The sequence below is a fragment of the Glycine soja genome, chromosome 7 (genome assembly GCF_004193775.1).
Source record: "Glycine soja cultivar W05 chromosome 7, ASM419377v2, whole genome shotgun sequence".
In the NCBI taxonomy this organism is placed as follows: domain Eukaryota; kingdom Viridiplantae; phylum Streptophyta; class Magnoliopsida; order Fabales; family Fabaceae; genus Glycine; species Glycine soja.
In genome coordinates, this window is record NC_041008.1 from 7,982,635 (window position 1) to 8,007,615 (window position 24,981).

Consider the following 24,981-nt stretch of genomic DNA (forward strand, 5'->3'; position numbering starts at 1 on the left):
AAATGAGAAGCCAAAAATGCACATTAAGGCAAAGTACAATTAAGCATTGTTTTTAAATTATTGTTTTACGTTAAGAGCTTTTTTCTTTGAAATCTCAATTTTAATTGGTTTTAAATTTTGATAAGAATTTTTAATCCCAGATATTATTTACTCATATTCACAAATTAATTTTTTTAATATATTAGTTATTTTTTGCCTGAATACTTGAATTAACTATTTATATTTTTATTATTTTAAATTCTTTTATTTATTTTTAAAAATAATTAAATAAAAACATCTGTATAATGTAAGGTATATTTTTAGTAAATATAAATTTAAAAAATCTTTAAAATAGTTTTTATAATTGCTATGCCTTGTAATTTATGGCTAATTTAATTTATTATTCATTTGTTTATTTTCTCACGTGAAGGATTATCCGGTGCAACAAGCACCACGGTAAGTAGAAAATTCAGTGGAAATGCAACATGTGTGCTTTGGCATACTGGAGTCCTAGCTGCTGGCTACGTGGAGGCTTATGATTGGGTACCGTCGAATATTTGAAAAATGCACGGTTTGAAAACGAGGATTCTTTTTTATTTTATTTTTCTGATTTTGTGGGTTATATATATATATACACACACAAAAGATTCTTTTGTTTTGCTCCATTAAAAGTGAAAAAATAAAAAACAAGTTGAGCGCTAAAATAAAGGGATACAATGAATTTGTTGGCTTAGAAGAGTAAACCTAAACTTGCACAATAGAAAATGGAGAGAATCCTTACCCTTAATTTGTTGAGAAAAATCATGGTTTATAACTATCAATAATTTTTATGTTGATCCATTCACATGAAACCCAAACCATCCCACGCTGCCTCACCTTAGGACAGACCATCACAATATCAAATGTTTTGTGATTAATCTTTGCATGACATATAATAAAAAATTCAATTTATGAAACAAAATGAATAAGACTTGATTACTTGTTACCAAAATTCATAATCATATTGTTTCTTGTTATGAAACTAATAAGAAATTTTTTATTAATGAGTCAAAAGTACATCAAACAATCGAATTTGACATAATATTTTAATTCAAAATTTTAATATTTAGGTTTATGTGTTTTTCTTTTCCTTGTATAGTGTTCAATTTTTTTATTCATATTCAATGTGAATTTCACCTCACATTTGTAGGTGAGAAAAGGAGAGAAGAAATTATGGATTCGAATTCTTCCCACTAACAACAACTAAGAGCATCTCCAAGCGTGAGGTTCTTATCGAGTTCCTACACTTAAAGATATGGGCTCATAAAGAAACTGTCCAATAAAGAGTGTCTCCATGGTGGAATAGATTTCTTAAAAAAAAAAGTGCATCTTATATATGAAATCGGTGTTTAACGATAAAATATTATTATCTAGCATCAACCATCCATGTAAAAAAAGAGGAAAAACAACGTAAAAAAAACAATCAACACATCTCATTTCAGAATACAAACCAAAAAACCCAACCATCTCACAAATCTAAAAAAATACAAGCATTTAAAATACAAATCGCGATGGTGATGGCATGATGGTGGTGTTGCGATGAAAAAAAGAAAAGAAACATGGATGTGGCATGATGAAGAAAAGAAGAGAAAGAGAATGAGGGAAGTGAAAGTTAGGGAGGTCTGACAGAGAAAAGAAAAGAAAGGTGTGAGGAAGGGAAAAAGAGGACATATTTGAGAGAAGGAGAAAGAGGAGGTCACAAACAAAAGAAGTGAATGTAGGGAAGTGAAGGTGGATAGGTGGGGAAGGGTCCAGAATTGTGTATCGGGAAGGTTGAATTTTTTTTGGAAATTAATGTATCGAGAAGTGGAGAAGTGGAGAGGTAAAGAATTGAAACTTTGAAGACCGTTGTGCATATAAAAAATTTGTTACCGTTAAGGACACTATTTACTATAAATTTGGGTTAGTGTGATGGAGTTTTGCACACAGTATTTGTACTCCTAATTTTTTTTCTTGTTCCTATCAAGCCTCAATATTTGTTATTCTCTCTAAAATGGATCTCAATCAGTATAATTATCAATGTTATTATAGTAATTTGCAAAATCAATTACCCCTACCAGTGAAAATTTTCAAAATCCACCACAATTTTTTAAGTATTTACCACCACCACATACCAGTGAAAATTCTTAAAATCCACCATAGTATGTTATGTGTTCACGACCCCACACATGCGGTATATGCATCATTCATCCAATGTAGAGCCACATACTACTGAGAGTTCTCAAAATCCATAATTTTGTAGTCAACCATCACGCCCACCAACCTAAACACATATTATAGGCCTTCCTTATCAAATATTGAGCCCCCTAACAACGAAGTTGAATTACCAATCGTTATAGACAATATTCAACTAGATGAGAGAGATCAAAATTTATATTTTTAATTGATATTTAATAATTTCTTCAATTATTAATATTTATTATTTGTATACATAAAAATTGAAAAATGAATTAATTATTTTATTGGAATTAAGTTATGATAAAAATTATAAATGTGTGGATTTTTTAAAGTTTGTTGTGATTTCTTACATTTGAGTAAAATTTTATATGAATTTTTTTATCAATGACACAATACGGTAGGAATAAAAAAAACATCGTTATAGAAATAAAAAAAAATTAAGAAATCCATATAAAAACTCGTACTTGAGCTCTAACATTTGTAGATTAAAAAAAATTGTGGTACACATTTCAGGACAAATTGAGAGTTCAATACAAACTCAATGGTTTATTTGCTTCTCGAAGAAACAGCATGGTTATGATGAGAAGCAATATGAAGGGTACAAGTGTTTCAAATATTAACTATGACTCCATTGTCACATTAATTATGCTTTTTCTTAAGGATCAATCGAGAGAAGGGGTTCAATATAAAGGGTAGAAGCGTTGAATTTATTGTGGATGCCATGTCAAAAGAAGGTGTTTCAAGGATGAATTTTAAAATTTTCATATTCCTCTTAACCACATGAATTATAAGATTCCCTCTACGGGTCTGAACTATAAAAATTTTCATATTGCTTGGGTTGAATAAACCTGACTACATTTAAAAACAGCCATCACGAGCCAACCCTTCGCTATGAGCCTACTACTGTAATAATTAAGAGGATTTTCCAAACAAAAACTAAAAATTTTCACGTTCAACAAAGCAAGCTAGCTAACTTGAATTTAAATTGATGCAGTGTAACCTTCTATAAACTAAATCTGTCTTTATCTTCGTGAGTAGCGACCAAATTAGGCTCTTCCTAATCCTATTGCCTAATGTCTAGCTAGCCTTGTACGAATATTCTATGATGGTCTCACAAATTAATGAGTGTCACAATAATATTACCACCATTTGATATAAGTGCAACAGTTTGTGGGATATTTTTTATAAGTTGCTAACAAGGATTACAATAGTAACAAAGTTGGTTGTAATAAATTTTGATTTTGATAATGCAAATAGCAGCAATGTACTATTGTGCATTTGTACTCCTATAATGTGAAAAGATTAATGGTGGTTGCAAAATGACACCGAATAACTTGGAACTTGGAAGAGTGAATTATAGGTTGCGGCCAAACAGCATTTAATTTGTGGAGAATGTAATAATTTGTATCACACTCAGTCTCGGTAATGCGTTGGCTCAGTGGTTCCGTACCCTGCCTTTTTTTATTTTCCCTTTAAAGCACCTTACATGCATTAGTTTAGCTTAACTATATAAGGAGCATATTGATAATGAGCAACTAAAAATTCCTTATTCACTTTTTGACACCCCTAAATACCTTCTTACTAGTTTTAGGCATAGGTACACTTTACAAATATCTCATCTTATTTTCACTTCATTTCATGATTTATTATAAAACATGTCTTGCTCAAACTTTTACCAACAAAAAACAAAGTAATGAGATATTGTACAAGTAATAGTGAAAAGGAAAAATAAAATCAGAACACATCTCCTCAAACCAAACTCACCCAAAAATTATCCTAGTTTTCCTTGCAGGGTGTGAGTAGTCATATAAAATTATAAACATAAATAACTAGAGAGTCCCTTCTTCACAGAACAAAACTCCACATATAAAGCAAAGAGAAAAACCAATGGTTCAAGAATTTTCTCCCATCTAATTTTCAATTAGATCATGCCAAAATAAAAAAAAGAATGTGGCCCCAACAATAAATCAAAAAACAGCAAGGAAACGTAATATTAAGTTTCTGATAATATTTTCTATGTAATTTGCATGTGCAAAGCAAAGCGAATTAGTTAATTCTGTTACACGGTCTCTGTCATACATTTCAGTAGAGAGTGAAAGCATGAATTCCATAGAAAATGTGAAATTTTTATTTTATTTTTAATAAATATTTTCTATTTTAATATTTTTTATTCTTTTATTTTTTTTTATAATATTGTATAACTCTTAATTTAAAAATAAATATCTGCTCTCCCCTTTTCCAACACTTAACTCCAATCATATTTAGAAATGGAGGAAATTTAAGTACTAATAAGTATTTGTTCAAACAAGTTCAAAGAATTCAAGTTTTGTGTACGAGGACTAACAAATAACAATGAAAACTTGGGAATGACTAGAACTTGTTTGTGGTACACAAGTTTCAGGCTCTTTTTCCTGTGAAGTGTGAAAGGAGTTGATAAGCTCTTTTTTTTTTTTTTTTTTTTAATTTTGTTGTTGCAACAAAGTGAAAAATTAACGAAGGTACAGGGTGAATCATCAAATAGTTATTCAATCTCCTCATCATTCTCATGCTATAAGCAATTATTGAGTCCACAACTACATGAATTTGAGCATGTAATAAAGCTTAGTTATTGAAGAGAGTCCACAACAAAAAATGAACATACAGTCCATATAAGAAATCTCCACTCTCCAATTTACCAGGTTTCCTAAGAGGATCTGTCCAGCATTAGCAACAAGCTTGTGACCTTTGTGTTACTCTCAGACATGTACATGTGTCAACTCTAAGAAAGCCCGACAGAAGCTTAACCATAAAACTTTGAAGAGGTAATTCGAATATGCAGCTCGGTTGCTTCTGCAAACTCTATACCTATCATTAATGATGACATCTTTGCACACTTTCATATCTGTTGGCCTAAGATCTAGCACCCCTCCGACTCAATTTGTGCAAGGTCCGGGAGTGGAAGTTGAACTTTGTTTGGTAAGAGAAGCAGATGGTGGTTGCTGGGTGGCCAGAGCTTGGTTATCGATCATTCCATTTTGATGTGTCCCTTTTGGTTGACTTGAAATTTGCTGGGGTCAGGGATGGTTACAACTTGTCTCATTTCAAACTGGGGAACCAGCCACCAAAACATTCTTGCAATCATGGTCTTTAGTGTTATGTCACTATTTTGCTATATGAATGAGGTATGACCTCCTCCAAGCGGTATTTTTGGCTTAAATTCCATATGCACCATCAAGAAGGGGCAGTGCTTGAAATTAACACTCTGAAATATTCCGGAATGTAGAATTAGGTCCCAGTGTTGACAACAAAGCAAAATATTACAAATAGAAAGAATAAAAATATTAGAGGATGTCTACTGATTATTTGGTGGCACTAGTTAAAAGGATTATCAATATTCAGAGTGTATTCATCATCAGTAAATGAATTCAGACAACTTGTAAAACAAGGCAGAAAAAAAGAGTAAATTTATTACCACTGTGAAGACATTACAGTGAGAGGTCAACTTACTGGAATGCTTAGTAATTGTCCTTGTTGATTGATCAGAACAGGCAGGCTTCTCCTTGCAGCAACTGGGATAGATTTTAAAAAGCGGAGAGCTTGTTTTGCTGATACACTGGCATAGTGCAAACATGGAGATGCTCTGTCCATTATCTGCTTGGTTCCATTCACTGATTTAACCTCGTATTGAGGGAAGTTTTTGGAAAGTGGATATTTTGATAACTCAGCAAGATACAGCCAATCAGATTCTATCATGTGTCGCACCTCAGGTACTTTATTATTACCAGCTACACAAGATGTGCAACACAAGCTTCTGGTTTCTTCACCCAAATCCATTTCATAATCAACTAAACCAGAAAGTTCATCATTATCAATATTATTTTTCAATTTCCATGTGAGAATGAATCGATCCATGAAGTAACAGAACTGCCCTGGCTGAAGTGATTTACTAAAAGGGGTAACCCCATGCTTTGAAGCAGAGTCAGAAATGACCTCAGTTTTAGACCTGAAGTGAGCGGTTTCTTGCTTCTGCAATGCAAAAATGCTATTGTAGGTTGATTCACCAATTATGTTTAGCCTTTTGGCTTCAGTCAAAACTAACTCAGGATTCACATCCAAAAAGTGGACATCTGATGCATCCAGAACCAAGTGATTTGCATATGACTTCTCAGCCTCTATAATCTTTTCTAACTCATTGGCAACACAACACCCTTGTTGTCCTTGAGATTGTGACTCAAAATATTCAATCTTTAAAGGAAAAGCACAACCATTAGAACAACAGCAGACCAAGACTCTGGACCCTCTAGAACCAGGATCCGGGCAAAGGTAACAACCTGCTGCTGTAACAGAATTCTACAGGATAATTGAGGACAAAATGAAAAGTTAAGAATGTTGAAATTAATAAAATATTTAAAGCTAAAATACTCGTGCGTCTATTAACAATAAAGGTAAAAAATACTATGGTCTAAGTTAATCCCTTTTAGACTTGTTTGCAGTATAGGCAATATTAAATAAACTTTTACACAGTTGCTAGGAACAAAGCAATTTGATGGAAGCATATTTACCTTGCACGGAAAAGTACGAATGTAGTCCATTAGCAATTTCAAAGCACTACCTCTGATTTGCCTCTGCCTTTGTGATACAAACTGAAACAAAAAGTTTGACTACTATTATGAGAATATTCATGTACAAACAAAGTTTGAAAGGAAAGTAATCATATATAAGACCAGAAGTACCTGCAGTATCAAGGAAAGAAACTTCATCAGGCATATGTCCTCAACTTTCAAAGGACAAAGAATCTGTAAATCAATAACAACATACCCATGCTGCAAACAGAAACCAACACAAAATCCCAACATCCAGGAAAATAGTAAATTCCAGGGAAATATATTAACATAATAAGAGAAACAAAAAGATGAAGGGCTTACATGTACTATTTTTCATAGCATCATGAAAAATTCTACATAGTTAATTAGTAATTCCATACTTCAAGCATTAATCAAATAGGGAATGAATGGAATAAGTAGTTAAGGGATACTCACATCCTTGATAACCACAGCATCACGTATCAAGCTATAGGCAATTTGATCAACATATGTGCGTGTTATTCGGCATGCAGAAATCAGTACTTGGAGTTCAAACTTGAACGCAGCTGGAAATATTGAAGAAAAAAAGTCATTTAGACAACTCAAAGCGTGTTTCCCATATAAGTCATGACTACACCACCAAATCTTCAAGACCATATATAAAATGTTTGAAAGTTTCTTTGATATATTAACACAAGCTCAATTTTAGCAGACATTGCAGAGGACAACTTCTCAGAGAATGCTGTGCTTGCTGCAGGACATGGCAGGAGGCTAGCAATGCATGAACAGTGAATCTATCTGATTGTTTAAGAAATTAGTCCTCACCCTCTAGTGCCAAAAACACCCTATTGAAAGGAATGTTAGCAAACCAACCATTGAAAAGGTTTAAAACAGGAAGGGGAAGAGTGGTAACAGAATACTAGAGCCACAAAGTTATGAATAATAGTGATTAGTGATTGTCTCTCTAACTCAGTTCACATGTCAATCTGATTTTGAGCTAGTGTTTGAGGTTTGTCTTGAATATATTTTCCAGTTTTTCCTATTTATTCAGAACTGATTCTACCAGTCATAACAAGCATATTAGGCATAGTAGTTATGTAAGTCATCATATTTTTAAGGTGAGTTAAAATCTACTTTTTAGTTTACTCTTTAAATGGTTAGTTAATAATTTACTACAAGTATTATTTTTCCAATTTTCATCTTCTATCTTCACCCACTATCCAATTTTCCAATTTCCAATTTTGTTGTTTAAGTATTTCTCTTCCAGCCTTTCTCATTTTTCTTTTTCATTTTAAGTATTATTTTTTTTTTTTTTTAGTTTTTTTTTAATTATATATAGGATTGACTATTGATGCAAATTGAAGGCTAATGTAGAAATTAGAAATTAGAAGACCTGTGATTAGAACAGAAGGAACAAAAGGAGGGAGGAAATTAGATCCCATTAGACAAATTGAAAACCACCAAATAGAAATAAAGAAAAACCTCCAAATAAAAGTTATTACAACAACTGTTCAGTTCCTCTGCAAATCTAAGAGGCAGACTCCATGGTAGAATCTATGTACTGAATAACATAGAGAGGCAGAAGCCAATAGAACAATCCTGTGTCATAATGATCAAGAATAGAAAACCAAATTCATTTTCTTCCCTTTACTCCAGACATTGATATTTTTTCAATTGCATGTGCACTACATTGTATAAGAACCATGTTTACAAACAATTCAATGAGTTTGAGATGAACCAGAATGAGTGCTTTTAAGTTTTAACCCAAAAGGAATCATGGCTAGAAGAACTTAAAAATTTCTTAAATTAATATTAAAGAAATGATGAATATGATCACAACTTACAAGATGACAAATTATTCAGCACCATTCTTATCCTATTACGTGCATATAATGGACTTTGATTAGTTGGGTCTTCTACCCAATTCTCACTACCTCCTTGGCATATCTGTACAGATAAAAAAAAGAATCCAAATTATCAAGTATGAACTCAAATGGTAGGCATAGGAGAAAAAAAAGAGCAATGCATAACCAAACCAAACAAATATCCAGAACCAACCTTGTACATATCTTCCTTTGAAAATTCCAGAAGAGGCCGCACAAGAAGGATGCCCTGGTTTGCTTGAACTTCCCTGTAGGACTGTGTATATGTAGGGAAAATCTGGGAGGTGAAAGGCATGCCTGCAAGTCCAAGCACACCACTATTTCGAGAAAGCCTTAAAATAAATAACTCGGCCTGCATTGTTTCTCAACAATCACTACATGTCTAACATCTTGAACAAGCCTTCAATCTTACAGAATAATAAAACGCCACATTTAGCCACTTCCCACTCAAAATTTCAATTATTTCTTCAAAATATTGTCTTAAGTATTTAACCATATGCAGATTGTCTATTCCCGAACATTAATAAATCACTTTATGATCCATCATAAAGGCCTAGAGCTCCTACATGTGGCATGCAGTTCATCAAAATAATGTGGGGAAATGAAGAATTAGAGATACAGGTAAACATAAAGTATCGTCAATCAAACCTGATCATCAGCATGTTGTGCAATAAGCAATACCCCAATCCGGTGTTGGGCACACACTTCTTGAAAGATTTGGTACCTAAAGTTCAATAAACCAAAATCTGTAATTAGTATTCTTTATCAAAGTTCCTTGTACAGATATCCAATACTTCAACAAAATGTATAGATACGATAACCTCATTTCCCGGGCAGCTTCCTGCAACTGACCCTGTTTTGGTCTGCCACTTGGCCAATCGCAACATGCAATCTCACATCTGATTCCTGTGTGTATGTTATATTATGTCAGCCAAACTTATAAGTACTATGCAATCACAGAAAATAAATCTTTGAATGTTAAATTTTCACATAACCTTGCCATGAAAAAATTGGTGTCTATCTTTCTCCCCACAAACCTTCCCAAATTTTGATAAAGTCTAATTCATTTAATGTTACTAAAGAAAGACAGAGACATAATTTTCATATGACAAGGTCATGCGAAAAATTTAACACGAGAAGATCCAGGTTCCATTCCTGCAATACAGATAAAGCAGCCAAATTTGGACACACCCATTTTTGAAACTCGGTGAGAAACAATATTTGCCTCCTCTTTGCTCTCTGCTCGTAGACCATGATCAACAATTATTGCCAGTAGTCCATCTATGAAACCACCATTCTCAGATGTGACAGCATCAGCACCAGCAGTTTTCCATCCAGCAGTTAACACACAGAGTGCCATACTGTCAGGGCCACCAGACACTCCCAGAGCTGATACGAAAAGAGGTATCATATCATCAAACAGTTAATAAGCAATGGCATTGGGCCAGTAGGTTCATTGCAAAACTAGAACATTGATAATATTCTAGAAGCTGCATTTTCCACCCGTTTTCAATTTATCAGCATATTACTTTAAGTTTGATTCTGACACGACACTATAACAAAAAGGGCACACACCAAGTTGAGCAAATATTTGCATTTTGCAAAAAAGATTCAATTTTTCTGCTGGGAAGATGAGTGACACAAAGAGAAGCTGACCAATTCGGTGATGGGATTTGAGACCAGCCATGGCCATTCGCCTGGAAAATGTTTCTGTGTACTTGGAAATGTCGATTGAACATTGGGAAGGGGAAGAATCCACGCTGAAGGAGCAAGGCGATGGAATAAGATGATAGTGGTGATGAATAAGTTTAAGACCGAATGAAAGATTGAAACTTTTTGGCGGGGTTTTGGAGATGGAAGCAAAGAGACAAGTTGTTGCAGTGAGTGTTGGCGAAGATAGAATTAGCCCTCGCGCCATAGCTGATTTCTGCCACAACAAAAATCAGTTGGAACTGATACAATTTGACTATCAGTGCAACAAAAGTAATTTTTCCATAAAAAATAAATAATATTAACATATGTACCTTTACTTTTTGAAAGGATTAAAATATGAACCTTCTTTCAACTTTCTTATTTCTATTCATGTACTTTTTTTTCTTTCTTATTTATATTTTTAGATGAATAATAAGCAGACAAATTTCTTTCAACTTGAATAGATGAATAGAAATAAACAAGTAAATTATATGAATAATATTTGCATACTAATTTTAAAAAAATAATTTTTACTCCATTATTTTTTATCTCAAAAAATATTATTTTTTTAAACATTTTGTTATAAAATTATTTAAATTTTTAAAAAATAAAAAATATTTCCCTTCCACTATATTCCAATTTAGAAAAAAGTGTTTGCTATAAAATTTCACATAAATAACTTCATTTGCATTTTGAAAGCAATTTGGTATTTTTATTTCATCTCTCTTTTTTCTATTTTCTTTTATTTTTATTTTTTTACTCGAAATGAATTTTAAGAATTGGACCAAGTCATTGGATTTACCCTAAATTGGTTTGGTCTAAATTTGACAAAGTCATCTCAAACGAAATGTATGATTGATCCAATAATTCAATCGGTCTGATTATACAACTGAATCCGAATTGGATCGGTCCGATAGGCCGAATCTATACATATATGATAGAGATAGATAATTATATATGATTTTAATTATTAATATTACAAAAACAAAATGATATTAATTAATATTTGGTGTTAAATTAAATAAAAAAATCTTAGTATAAAACAGTTTTAGATGGATGAAGAAGGGGAGTCCGAGGAAGACAACAAGTGAGAAAGACAAGAGGAAAGAAGGCAAGACTGAAGACGATGATTGAGACAGTGAACACAACACAACACCATAACCTTAAACCTCTTCTTTTCTAATTTGCCATGTATCTCTGTTTCATTTCTCTGTTACATACTCTCCCTCCAATGTAGTAGGAGGAAAACAAGCAACTTTTTTTTGCCGCCAATCGCCATGGCCACCACCACCACCCAATGGAGTTCCATTTCTTTCTCTCTCCTCCTTCTCTCCATTGCCCTCTTCCAAACCCTAACCCCCAATTCCCATCCGCCGCCCCCTCCTCCCAACTACATCGTCGCTTTCCGCCACTACGCCGCCGCCGATAGCCACCGCGCCTACCTTGAATCCGCCCTCCGCCCAGAGGGCTGGCGCTGGATCCCACGGCGGAACCCTGCGGCGCAGTTTCCCACCGATTTCGGGCTGGTCGCGATCGAGGATTTGGGAGTAGTTGACGAGATTCAGAAACTGGGGTCGGTCAAGTACGTGAGCTTGGACATGAGCTACAAGAGGGGTTTGATGACGAAGAAGGATCAGAGACGCAACGACAACAAGGTTGGTGCGTTTGAGGATGGGAAGAAGAAGCGCCCCGGGAAGATCTTCACTGCGATGTCGTTTTCTGAGGCTGAAGAAGAAGACGCCAGCAATCGCAGCAGTTCCGTCAAATGGGGGCGGGAATTGTTGATGCAGGTGAAATATTTTTGGTTTTCTGATGTTGGGTATTTGTGGAAGCGAGAAGGATTTGAACTTTGATTTGGTACATTTGGTTATGGCTATTGGTATTGCTTTGTTTATGTTGCTTTATAGCGTGTCTCGAAACCCGAAATTATGAATGGGATGTGGAAGTTATAACTATTAGTTTCTTAGTAAACATGGAAATCCACATTTGGAATGTGGAACCTAACATGCTATTAGTGCGTGTTTGGATTCACGATTGATCATCTAAAATCACGTTGAAATGCCATCTCTTTGGTCTCATGCTGAGTAACTGATTTTGGTTCTAAAATTGATTTTAAGTTGAAACTTGAAACAACGTTAGGTATAGCTTTTGTGTTCTATAAAAAAATTTCATACTGGCTGCTGTTATAATCTAAATATGAATCACTAATTTAAAATCAATTTTGCAGGCGTTCACCCAAGCACACACTTAAATATGATATATTTGAATTTATTAATGGTTGAAAGTGTGCATTCACATGTTTTGAGGTGTTTCTGTTTGTGGCAGAGATCACAAGTTACTTCAATGTTTGGGGCTGGGGATCTTTGGGCAAAAGGGTACACTGGTGCCAAGGTCAAAATGGCCATATTTGACACAGGAATTCGAGCTGATCACCCTCATTTTCGTAACATCAAGGTAATGGTTGATTTGGAATGGTTGTTTTTGGTTGACGTGGATAAGTTGAATGATGAGGAACTTTACAGGAGCGCACAAATTGGACAAATGAAGATACGTTGAATGATAATCTTGGACATGGGACTTTTGTTGCGGGAGTTATTGCTGGTGTAGATGCTGAATGCCTTGGTTTTGCACCAGATACAGAGATATATGCATTTCGTGTGTTCACTGATGCACAGGTAATGCCTGTTGGATGCTATTGTTGGATGCTCTTCTTGCTTGGAAGGTGGATGGGGTTGAGTTAAACTTTATTAACTGCATATCTTCATTCCACAGATGTGTCCCATACATGGATGATGTAATGATCATCAGAAGTTTATAAACCAAGTAGAGTAATAGTTAGCAAGCTCTAAATGGGAGAAACCTAGATGCATATTGATTAGGCTATAAATGCATTTTTTTACTAGTTTTTTTTGCTTATAATACTTTTATTCTAGAATAGTTGGCAAGATTTTGAGAAGATTTCATTCAGCCTATTGCAGGTGTCATATACATCATGGTTCCTTGATGCCTTCAACTATGCAATTGCAACCAATATGGATGTGCTAAATTTGAGCATAGGAGGACCTGACTACTTGGATCTCCCATTTGTTGAAAAGGTATATATCTTGTGCCTATCTGTTCCAGCTCACTAATTCAATAGTATTATTAGGTTTGGTATTTCGTTTATTTTGAGGTAGGAAATTACAAAATGTATTACTTATGAAGATATGGTGCTATTATTTAATGAATAATTATAACATGACATGCTAGTTTCTCTGCTGTAACTGTTATTTTTTAAGAAGTCATTATTTGTTTTTGGTACTCATATGCAGTAATTATTTCTTAAACCAATTACAGAACTGTTCTTTTTTAGAGTTTTATGATGCTAATTTGTTGAACAGATATGGGAGATAACAGCAAATAACATAATCATGGTTTCTGCAATTGGAAATGATGGGCCACTTTATGGAACTTTGAACAATCCAGCAGATCAAAGTGATGTCATCGGTGTTGGTGGTATTGACTATAGTGACCATATAGCCTCCTTTTCCTCACGTGGCATGAGTACCTGGGAACTTCCTCATGGGTAACATTTACTTATTTGTTTCTCTAGCTTACATTTCATCACTCCTGCTTCAACTGGCTTTTGTTGAATATTTCCAATGAGGACTTCTATTTTTTTCCTTAGTATGATATTCTAAAAAACCATTTTGTTTAGGAAAACACTTTTTATTGGTGAAGAATGGATATTTGAGTTCAAGCAACTAAATACCACATTGTTTGGTCGTAACACATCATCATCTCCACTTCCAATTTGTAGTGATCCTATGTTAAGAAGTGATGAGCTTTGTGAAGCCTCAGTAATTGTACAATGGCATGGCAGATATTTATCTAATGTGAAAAGATTTTTGATTTGATACATGAGTTATTCTTGTCATCTGTTATTTCTGTAACTCCTTTAATTTATATGTAAGTTTGGTTTCTTACTCATTAATAATTTTTTAAAACATGCTGACATCTGTACCTTGCAGTTATGGCCGCGTGAAGCCTGACATAGTTGCATATGGACGGGACATAATGGGATCAAAAATTAGTGCGGGTTGTAAAAGTTTATCAGGAACTAGTGTTGCAAGTCCTGTAGTTGCTGGTGTTGTATGTTTGCTTGTCAGTGTCATTCCTGAACCTGATAGAAAAAATATCTTAAACCCAGCAAGCATGAAACAAGCATTGGTTGAGGGTGCTGCAAAGCTTTCTGGGCCTAACATGTATGAGCAGGGTGCTGGCAGAGTTGATCTGTAAGTTCTCCTGTTTAGGTCTCTATTTTGTTGTTTTAAGATATACCTTTCTGGGACATAAAGTTTACTGTAGCAAAGCAATAGTTGCAGAGTTATCGTTACTATTATAGTTGTCAACATTTTAGAAACCAGACTGGTACTAGACACTTGATCAGTTCCCCAATTTTCTGCTCAAGCTGGCCAGTCTGGTCCAGTTTCATAAACAATTGTAATTGCCTTTCATTAGATTCTTAAATTAATCTGCCGGTCCCCGTTGCTTTTGGAAACTTTTTACATAGGTCCTTATAGTTGGTAACTATAAATGGGTTCCTTTGGTTTGAAGATCTTTTTTAATCGGTTTTCTGTAGGGACCTAACAGGGAAACTAGATTCAAGGACCGCATCCTAAAAGTTTTTGAAATTAAAGGGACCCATTTATAATTTCTAAACTGTAGTGATTTATTTAAAAAATTCCCAAAAAGTAGTAGGGAGATTCTTTAACTGTTTTTTAATCATGTTTTCTTGTTTATGTAATTTTCAGGTTAGAATCATATGAGATTCTTAAGAGCTACAAACCTAGGGCAAGCATCTTTCCCAGTGTTCTTGATTATACAGATTGTCCTTACTCATGGCCCTTCTGTCGTCAGCCACTCTATGCAGGTGCCATGCCTGTCATCTTCAATGCCACCATTTTGAATGGAATGGGTGTTGTTGGATATGTTGATAGTACACCAACATGGCATCCTTCTGATGAAGAAGGAAATCTTCTAAACATACATTTTACTTATTCTGAGATCATCTGGCCTTGGACTGGTTATTTGGCCATTCACATGCAAATCAAGGAAGAAGGTGCACAGTTTTCCGGAAAGATTGAAGGTAATGTGACTCTCAAGGTTTCTAGCCCCCCGGCTCAAGGAGAGAAGGGCCCTCGAATTAGCATATGTGTGCTTCAATTAAAGTTAAATGTGGTGCCAACACCACCACGGTCAAAACGGATTTTGTGGGATCAGTTTCACAATATCAAATACCCACCTGGTTATATTCCCAGAGATTCCTTGGATGTTCGTAATGACATTCTTGACTGGCATGGGGATCATCTGCATACAAATTTTCACATCATGTTCAACATGTTACGAGATGCTGGTTACTATGTTGAATCACTTGGTTCTCCTCTTACATGCTTTGATGCTCGATTGTATGGAACACTTCTGTTGGTGGATCTTGAGGATGAGTACTTTGCTGAGGAGATTGAAAAGCTGAGAGATGATGTTGTAAATACTGGATTGGGATTAGCTGTCTTTTCTGAATGGTATAATGTAGATACCATGGTAAAGATGAGATTCTTTGATGACAATACACGGAGCTGGTGGACCCCAGTCACTGGAGGTGCAAATGTTCCTGCACTGAATGATCTTTTGGCTCCATTTGGGATTGCTTTTGGAGATAAGATTCTGAATGGTGATTTTTCACTTTTGGGTGAGCAGAATCGTTATGCTTCTGGAACAGATATAGTGAGGTTTCCAAGGGGTGGCTATGTACATAGCTTTCCTTTCTTAGATAGTTCAGAAAGTGGAGCCACACAGAATGTGCTGCAAACTTCTGGCTCAACCAAGGTGTGGCATGACACCTATTTTGTTAGTAGTTATTAATTATTAATATAAAAACATTGAGAAATGTAGCCTCTGAAGGAAAGGTTAAATTTAATTCCTAAGCTTGTCACGACAAGTTGTACAAAGTTACTTGGCTTGATGAAATTGTAAATTGTTTTATGGTAAACCATCACCTCAACAATTAATTAATTTGACTTTAAAAGAACATCAAATTTTATTTATAGCATAGTATATTCAAACCATACAACATCATCATTGAGATACTTTCTAATTTTGAAATATGGCTTCTTTTTGGTGAAACAGGCAGATTCTCCAATTCTTGGTCTCACAGTGATGGGTGAAGGTCGCATAGCTGTGTATGGGGACTCCAATTGTTTGGACAGCAGCCATATGGTTACTAATTGTTTTACCCTTCTGAGGAAAATACTAGATTTTACTAATGAAGACGTTAGAGATCCAGAACTTTTCTCTGACTCAAATAAACAAGATTCTCCTTTGTATGAAGCTGACAATCAGTTGCCATCACGCAGAACTGATGTAAATTTCTCTGCATATTCAGCTATCGTGGGGAAGGAATTGATCTGCAGGACTGACACAAGGCTTGAAATCTGGGGAACTAAGGGCTACAGTTTGCAAGTCAGAGGAAGAAACAGAAGATTGCCCGGATATCCTGTCATTGATTTGGGGAGGGGTTTAAATTCAACCTCTGATGCTTCCAACATTTGGCGTCCTAGGTTGACTGTGAGAAGTAATAAGGATGATTCTCTGGGGAACAGGTATTTAGGCCTGTTCTATGGGGATGAGGTATGACTGTATGAAACAGAAACAACTAACGGATTAGTTTTTTAGTGTTGATCTTTATGTTTCTTATCAGATCTGCATATTGCTGATATTTTGAATTCTTTCATAATTCTTGCAGCCTGATGCACCTATGCTGGTTGGTGGTCACTGGCTGGTTCCTGTTGTTGTTGCAGTAACTGGTTAGTTAAACACATGCTTTTTTATTCAACTTTAGACTGCTATATCTATGTTGTTTATGTTTCATGTATTTTTCTTCTGGCAGGTATTTTGCTATTGAGTTTTTGGCGCATTCGCCAAAAGAGGCGTAGACGAAGGAAAGGATCAAGTTCTGGTAGATTGGCCAATATATAGTTTAACATTACTTTAATGCAATTGTAACGCTAGCCTCCAAAGAAAGCCCCCTGTAGCATTAGCATAGTAACATTATTCACCAGTTTTCCCACCAGCATCACTGTAGGAAAATAGCCAAATAAGTTAACCTTTTTTTTTATATTTCCTATAGAGTTGTAACATTTTTGCTGTTTTGGATGCTTTTCAAATGCCAAATTTTCTGATAGTGAAATGATGTGTCAAATGTTTATGCTTATTGGTATATAGCTAATTAATAGTTGATTATGTAATTTTTTTTAATTTGTTTTAATTAATAACTCATGTTTTAGGATGCTGGGATATGGAAGTTATATAAACTCCCATTTTGGAATTAATGAAAGTAACTCATGTTGGAGGGTGATGGGATGTGGAAGTTATATAAACTCCCATTTTGGAATTAATGAGAGTAACTCCTGTTGGAGGGTGATGGAATGTACAAGTTATATAAGCTCCCATTTTGGGATTAATGAAAGTAACTCCATTAAGAAGTTTTGAACCCAATCAAGTGAACTAAGCTTAGAAGACAAGTTGCCTAATTTATTCCCCCTTATATGTGTGTGTGTGTTGTAACTAAAATCACGAGTAGATGAGGAACTAAAAAAATATTCATAAAAATCTAGAGACACCACCATGAAAAAAAAGAGAGCACGAGAAATTGCTTTAAAATTGTGTACATGAGAAAAGAGAGCATGGTAGAGTGTTTTTGTTAATTGAAGAATGAAAAAAGAAATACATTCATAACCCGGAGTCGGAACGGAGTTTGTCTCACTTTATTTTGTTCTCTTCCCTCTTCATATAAGCCGGTTAAATTATTAATTTGATATCTAAATTATTTTAAATAGTTTAATTTAACCTTTAAAATTTTTAAAAGATTCAATTTATCTTAAGTTCTTAAAAATAATTCAATTTAATCTCAATTTTTAAAAGGTTTAATTTAATCTTTAATTTTTTTAAATGAATTAATTTGGTTCCCAAATTATTTTTAATAGTTCAATTTGATTCTCATTGTTCTTAAAAATTTGGGGATCAAATTGATTCATTTTTAAGTAATTAAAAATCAAATTGAATCTTTTAAAAATTTAAAAATCAAATTAAATCATTTAAAATAATTTATGAAACAAATTGATAATTAAGTATTTGAAAGTCTTATGATTTGTTTGCTTACTTTCTTTTTATTCTCTCTTCATATTTTTATCAATTTATTTTTTATTCAACAATATTTCATTTATATTTTTAATCTTTTATTTTAATAATACTTTTTAAAAAATTTTAAGCATAGAAATAAAAAAATTAAGCAAAATTGAGGATTCACAATTTTGATACACTTTCTTGCCACCACAGAAAAACCAATATCTATTTCAATTGATTTGTTAAAAGCTGTTCCGCTGCTGTTGGCAAAATAGCATGTTCATGATCATCCTTACCATTTTTCTTGCACTCCTCAACAAGAAGACCCCACTTGTTTCCATTTCCATACAAGTAAAACTTTGGTGTCCATAACACCGCCCCATGCATGAACAATTTTGTTTGTCTTCCTCCACTCGATGGATCCATTGGAACGAAAGTTGAACGTGCGATGAAGAAGACCGGTTTCAGTTTTGTATATCTGAAATCAAGTACGGACCCAGAAAATTTGTTCAGTGAAAAAAAAATATATTATACTTTTTACAGAAGAAAAATAATATAAATTTTTAAATAATTCATAATTTTATGATAAAAAAATTCAAATTACTTATATTAGTTTTTATAAATTACGATTGAATTAAGGTGTTCGTTTGTATCACTAACTACATCTGTTTAATATTATAAGAATAAGTAAAAATTAGAATGATAAAGTGATCAATTAGTATCAACTTATTCTCTTTTTTATATCTTAATTATAACTTTTTACCTTCATCTAAAAACCTTTTACTAAAGTGTCTACGGCAACAACACTTATTTTTTATTGGGGAAAAATCTTTTTTAATCATATATGTATAAGTAAAAAAATGTATCTTGTGTGGGTAATTGCTCCCATAGTGTTGAACTTGCACCCCCGCAAGCACAACCTTAATTTATCTGTTTGAACATATTATGCTGTCATGGAGTAGGAACGTTAATGTATGTGTTGACATTGTTGTCTTTGTAAAAAAGCCTTTTTAAGCCGAGATCGCAAGTTAATTGACCCTTCTACGGTGTATAACACTTTCCACTTCTCGAACAATGATCCATCATCCCACTTGTTGTTACTTGCACATGTGCTTAAGTCGACGGTAGCAGATTTTCCTTGCTGCAGATGGCATGGAAGTTAAAAAGTGACAGTGAAATAAACCAACATTGTTTCCCATCTTTTACTGTATTTCTTTAAATTGTGATTGTGATGGGTTGTAGTGAGTCAAAAAAACCTTTGTATTATGGGCAATTGCGAGAAAATGCAGCTGCAATTTAAAACTATATGTTATATAGATGCAGCACAGAACAACTCAACAAATTGGAATGGATCGGTTCAGTTGAGGGTGGCCACTTGAAGAAGGTACGTATTATACATACGGGAATGAAAGTGCATGTGCAGTTACTGAAAGAATAATGGGTGATTAGGTTTTACCTAGTGAGCATGGTTGGGATGTTCACATGCCAAAATTATAAATACACACATTACAGAATCATTTTTTCATTCTCGTTGCAAGGAAAGCGTTATTCTTCCGCAGATTAATTTTATCATGTATGTAGCATCTAATTCTCTTTCATATTTTTCAAACCTCTTTTCTCTATCTAGGGCCGTTGCCTTTGATTCTTGATTCTTTTACTTGTTCTATTCTGTTATATCTAGTGTGCATTGGAGGTGTTAGTTTGCTCTCTTTAACAACAAAAAACGTTCTGTTGTATAATTTGGTGAGTCACTCCCTACTCTATATAATCAGTACAAAAGTACCTCTATCGGTCACAACATCGATTTTTAGATATGTACATGATTTTAAAATTTGACAAACATAGACACTTTTGTACTGATTATATACCATGTTGAGTTACTCATCAAACTGTTGTAAGTTACTTTGTATTCATTTAGCAGAACTTTAAAAGTGACTGAATTAGGAATTTGGTGATGCAAAAAGTGTCATTTATGATAAGCTTTTAGTTGAGAGTTACTTTTGAAGATGAGAAAGCACTCTCTCCAAAATGGATCATGGTCACTTATGATTTCTTGTGAGTCCATTGAAATCTCTGAATTCTATCCATCCCACTAGTATAGTTGGGCTTACTAGATCTTAGTGGTATGTAACAGAGTGCATGCTGTCATTACTGTCTAGTAGATGTTAAATATGTTCTAGTTGATCCTTCCATCTTACAACAATGGACCTACTCACTTCACTATAAGGTTATATTTAAAGTAAAAGTAAACCAATATAAGCATTACTGATGTGTGATTTTCTCTAGTTTTCTGTTAATCTTCATCATTGTCTTGGTCATTTTATTTTAATCCTTTTGATCTTCATTCATCATTTCTAAACTCCATTTACAATATAAAAGTTACTATTAATCCACAACATCTGTTTTGCCTTAAATTTGTTCAGTTAGCGACTATTAATCCAACATTGTATAGTCTTTAATCTAAAATTATCCTTTGGCTTAAAAGCTAGAACTGCTTAAAAATAAATATGCATGCACACTTACTAGTAGTAAACCAAAAGATATGATATTGGTCTAGTACATGCCACGGAGTTGAAAGACACAATGCATATGCCCATTTTTGAAAACCAAGAATGATATTCATATTTTCAAAGTATCTATTTTTTGCTTTAAGTTAAAAATCCTAACATCATCTTGGGTCTGTGACAGAGGATCCAAAATTTTAACCTAGAGTGCATGGGGATTCTTACCAGGTGAAATGGGTCGACGCATAACTCTGTTGTGGTTGACCGTTAGATGGGTTGATCATGTTCTGCCAATGTCCTCTGGTTAGGCGTTAGATGGAGGTTGCTTGTCTACCAACCCTGTCTCTATTTTCATCTTTTGAACCACCGTGAATAGATATGAGTGCTGGTGAGTGAAATAGGCAGATAAATGCACAAACTATATATTCTATCCAACGCAAATAATGGTGTAGAACAAGAAAAAAAATACAAAATTCATTAGTGGACCATTTCAAAGTATTAGAGTAAACGAATGTTATATAATGTCTACAATAATGAATATTTAATATTATATAACAAAAAAGGCGACCTCACGACAACCTCACACTGTGTTTTCTCCCTCATGTCGTCCACCACATGGCAACGGCGCCATGGCGTCTCCACCAACGCTAAGCAACACCTCCCAAAGCACAGGATAAAGCATTTAAGTCGCCACCCAAAGCACAATGCAAAGTAACACCACATGGCGAGTTTGTTCATTTAAGCGAAATACATATCTCGTTGTCAAGATCGACACTGACATCAACAGCTAGTGCGAGTAGGAGACTCCGACCGAGAACGAGTACAAGTGGGAGTAATACATCGAGTGTGAGCGAGAGCGAGTGTGCTAAGAGGAAGAATTACAGTGCCACGGAGGAAGTGAGAGCGTTAGGGTTAGAGTGAGGATGAAAAGTGAGAGCGTTAGGGTTAGAGTGAGGATGAAGAGTGACAGTGGATGCGAGAAAAATAATTATATATATATATATATATATATATATATATATATATATATATATATATATATATACACGAAAAACAATGTCGATTTTTTAAAAAATTGAAGTTAACGAAGTCACGTTAACATCGATTTTTTGAAAACCGATTTTAACGAATTCATTTTATTTATAATTATGTCACCACCTTTTTGTTAATATTGATTTTCGTCAAAATCGATGTTAACCAGGCGATATTAAATCTTATTTTCGTAGTATATATATATATACCAACTATATAAAAATTATTTTGCACAAAAAAAAAACCTAAATTTATTTAATTTGTCCCTACAAATGTTGGGGTACATGACATGTTAGGATATGTTCCCTTAGCATAAATTTTTTTGCATCTAATGGAACTACCATTAGCATGCCCCCGGAATCTTCCATCATTGGCAATACTAATTGCATTAGAGAGGCCAATATCTGATTCAGTTGATCTGTTAAAAGTTGTCCCGCTACTGTTAGCAAAATAGTGTGCCAAAATTACTACTGCATTAACCTCTTCATTATCGGTACTGTTTTTCTGGCACACCTCAACAAGAAGACCCACCCAGTTTCCACTCCCATAAGAGTAAACCTTGGTTTCCGTAGCGCCACCCTGTGCATCAGTGGTCGTGTTTCTCTTCATCCACTTCAAAGAACTATAATTCATAGAAAGGCCAATATCGGTTTCAGTTCTTCTTTTGCGCAAGATTATGCATTGGCAAGATAAGTAATTTATCTTTTCCAAGAGCACCAAGTTTACGAAGTCACGTTGCCGTCTTTGTCAACATATTTTACTAAGCTGAGCTCACAAGTTGATCCATCTACAGTGTATAACAAAGTCCAGCATTGCAAGAATGCTCCACCATCGTACTTGTTATTCACATGTGTGGATAAGTCGATGGCAGCAGATTTTGGAGCTGTGTAGATGGCAAGGAAATGGAGCATGCCCAATATAATCATCAAGAACAACACGTAGATTGTTCCTCATCTTTTATATATATATATATATATAGAATAGATACACCACAGCACAATTGATCAACAAAGTGGAAGGGAATGGATCAGTTTTAGTTGAGGGTGGAGATCACTTTGAATTAAGGTATTAATTATATTTTAATTCAAACTATATAAAAATTAGTAAATAACAAAGAACTTAAAAATAAGAAGTTTAAGAATTATATTTTAAGTTAAATATAAAATTTTGAGTTTGTTATTTAATTATTATTAGAATATAAATTGTTTAAATATTAAAATAATTAATTTATATTTTTCAATAATTATAAAAAATTAAAGTATAAAAGTAAAGTCTTGTCATAAAAAAATTTAAGTAATACACAAAAATTAGTTTACACACTCAATAAAAAGATAATTTAGAAAGGTAACACGTAACATTAAATAAAACATAATAAATTAAGCTATCTTTAAAAATAAATATTTAAAATTGATATGCTATAGTGGATAAGTATGCATTTATAGAATCTTTGGCTCAATTATATGGTTTGGAATCCTGAGGTTGAAGAAGACCGTGCAGGAACCAGATCAAAATAAAATAGACCAATATTGGTTCGGTGAATAATGAGCGATCTATATGGGATTCTAAATTTCTCATGGTAGTATCCTAGTAGGGGACATGCAGTTCTGAAAGCTTTTTTTCTCACCCATTTTCATTCTTATTTTATTGTTTCATCATTTAAGTTTCTTCTCATATCATATTTTCCAATCCAAAATAAGTATGCTTTTTTTCTTCTGTCTAGTGCCATTGCCTTTTACCGTTTGATTCCCAATACTTCCACCTATTTGATTCTTGATTCTTTCACCTGTTAGGTTCTTCTATGACTAGTGTGGGGAGTGTTTGTTTTCTTTAACTTTAACAACATAACAGCTTTGAAAGAGTTTCAAAGCCATTTTCTTAATAATGACTTCAATTTTCTTGTACAAAACATGAAGTCTTTAATGAGTCATGCCAGCTATTTAGTGTGAAATAAAAAACCGCACGAATACTACGAATACATTTGCACACTTTCTATTGGCTAATTGGAAATAATAAAAAAGATAAATAAGAGAAATTATGCCACCTAGAAGTCATTTTATAGTTAATATTAGTATAACTCCTAAAATATTTTCATAAATAAGTATAAGTTAAGTGATAATTTTGTAAACATATAAAAAATAATAATTTAAACATGAGTGTGTTGCCACAAATTTATAAATAAAAATAGAGAAAACAATTTATGCAATGAAAGGATAAATCAATTTTATCATTTAATTGCAAACTATTTATAATATTTACAATAATTATGTTAAAAGTTATATCAATAATTATTTTTGATTGATTATCTATCTTAGAAGATTTTACAATAACAATGCATAGTCATTCATCTAATAAAAATATATACTTCCTCCTATCTCAAATAAAAAAAGAAAAAAAAATCACACTAACTAAGAAAGTTAGTTAATTATATTTAATTATACTAATCTCAATTAATTTTTTTTATTTATCCTTCATTGGAACTTGATATTAAAAATAAAAAATGCTATTGAAACTAAAATCTTAATTAAATGAAAAGTATTTTAAATATATTAACATTAAATGAGATAAAATTAATTAAAATTTTCTTGTATTTAAGACCAAGAAAAATGTATTTTGTTTCTTATATTTAAAGACCTAAGGGAGTACACATGTATAAGTTTGGTTTAGATTGAATTTGTTTTCAAAATCAAATCTCAAACTCAATCCAATTCAATAAAAATAACATTATTTTATTTTATTTTTTGAAACATTTTTTCGATTTGTATGAGATTGAATCAATTTATAAGTGACCCTACTCTTTTTTTTATCTGTTATAAGAAATACAAAACTTTACAAATTTATAGTAATAATGGTAGTGTTTTCAGGACCATCCTTTTGAACTGAATGTGTTGGAGCTTTTTTTTTAAACCATACCTTTGGCCACTAAGTGATAAAATATATAGTTTCTTTGGATTT

General features: G+C 33.4%; 2 protein-coding genes across 3 annotated transcripts; one reads left to right on the top strand and one right to left on the bottom strand.

Moving 5' to 3' along the window:
• Window positions 1-4,697: 4,697 nt before the first annotated feature.
• LOC114418555 lies at window positions 4,698-10,608 on the bottom strand. Of its 2 annotated transcripts, none has more exons than XM_028383975.1 (11): window positions 10,217-10,608; window positions 9,833-10,030; window positions 9,463-9,547; window positions 9,290-9,365; window positions 8,817-8,993; window positions 8,603-8,705; window positions 7,215-7,324; window positions 6,909-6,998; window positions 6,738-6,818; window positions 5,683-6,525; window positions 4,698-5,437 (listed from the first exon to the last, which is right to left on the bottom strand). In XM_028383975.1, the coding sequence occupies exons 1-11, from the start codon at window positions 10,557-10,559 to the stop codon at window positions 5,345-5,347; spliced, it is 2,199 nt and encodes a 732-aa protein (XP_028239776.1). In that variant the 5' UTR covers window positions 10,560-10,608; the 3' UTR covers window positions 4,698-5,344. The 2 variants fall into 2 exon arrangements, with proteins under 2 accessions (XP_028239776.1, XP_028239777.1); XM_028383976.1 differs by having other exon boundaries at window positions 10,298-10,559.
• A 776-nt stretch (window positions 10,609-11,384) lies between these two features.
• Window positions 11,385-17,611, top strand: LOC114418556 (subtilisin-like protease SBT6.1). The gene is made up of 10 exons (XM_028383977.1): window positions 11,385-12,123; window positions 12,659-12,787; window positions 12,856-13,008; window positions 13,312-13,428; window positions 13,714-13,898; window positions 14,344-14,607; window positions 15,127-16,198; window positions 16,499-16,999; window positions 17,115-17,175; window positions 17,259-17,611. The coding sequence occupies exons 1-10, from the start codon at window positions 11,611-11,613 to the stop codon at window positions 17,345-17,347; spliced, it is 3,084 nt and encodes a 1,027-aa protein (XP_028239778.1). The 5' UTR covers window positions 11,385-11,610; the 3' UTR covers window positions 17,348-17,611.
• The last annotated feature ends 7,370 nt before the right edge of the window (window positions 17,612-24,981 follow it).

Coding starts and splice junctions, on each gene's coding strand:
- LOC114418555 (XM_028383975.1), bottom strand. CDS start 10,559: ATGGCGCGAGGGCTAATTCTATCTTCGCCAACACTCACTGCAACAACT. Junction 9,366..9,462: donor GAAGCTGCCCGGGAAATGAG/GTTATCGTATCT, acceptor ATTGAACTTTAG/GTACCAAATCTTTCAAGAAG. Junction 6,819..6,908: donor TTCTTTCCTTGATACTGCAG/GTACTTCTGGTC, acceptor TTTTTGTTTCAG/TTTGTATCACAAAGGCAGAG.
- LOC114418556 (XM_028383977.1), top strand. CDS start 11,611: ATGGCCACCACCACCACCCAATGGAGTTCCATTTCTTTCTCTCTCCTC. Junction 13,899..14,343: donor ACCTGGGAACTTCCTCATGG/GTAACATTTACT, acceptor TGTACCTTGCAG/TTATGGCCGCGTGAAGCCTG. Junction 16,199..16,498: donor AAACTTCTGGCTCAACCAAG/GTGTGGCATGAC, acceptor TTGGTGAAACAG/GCAGATTCTCCAATTCTTGG.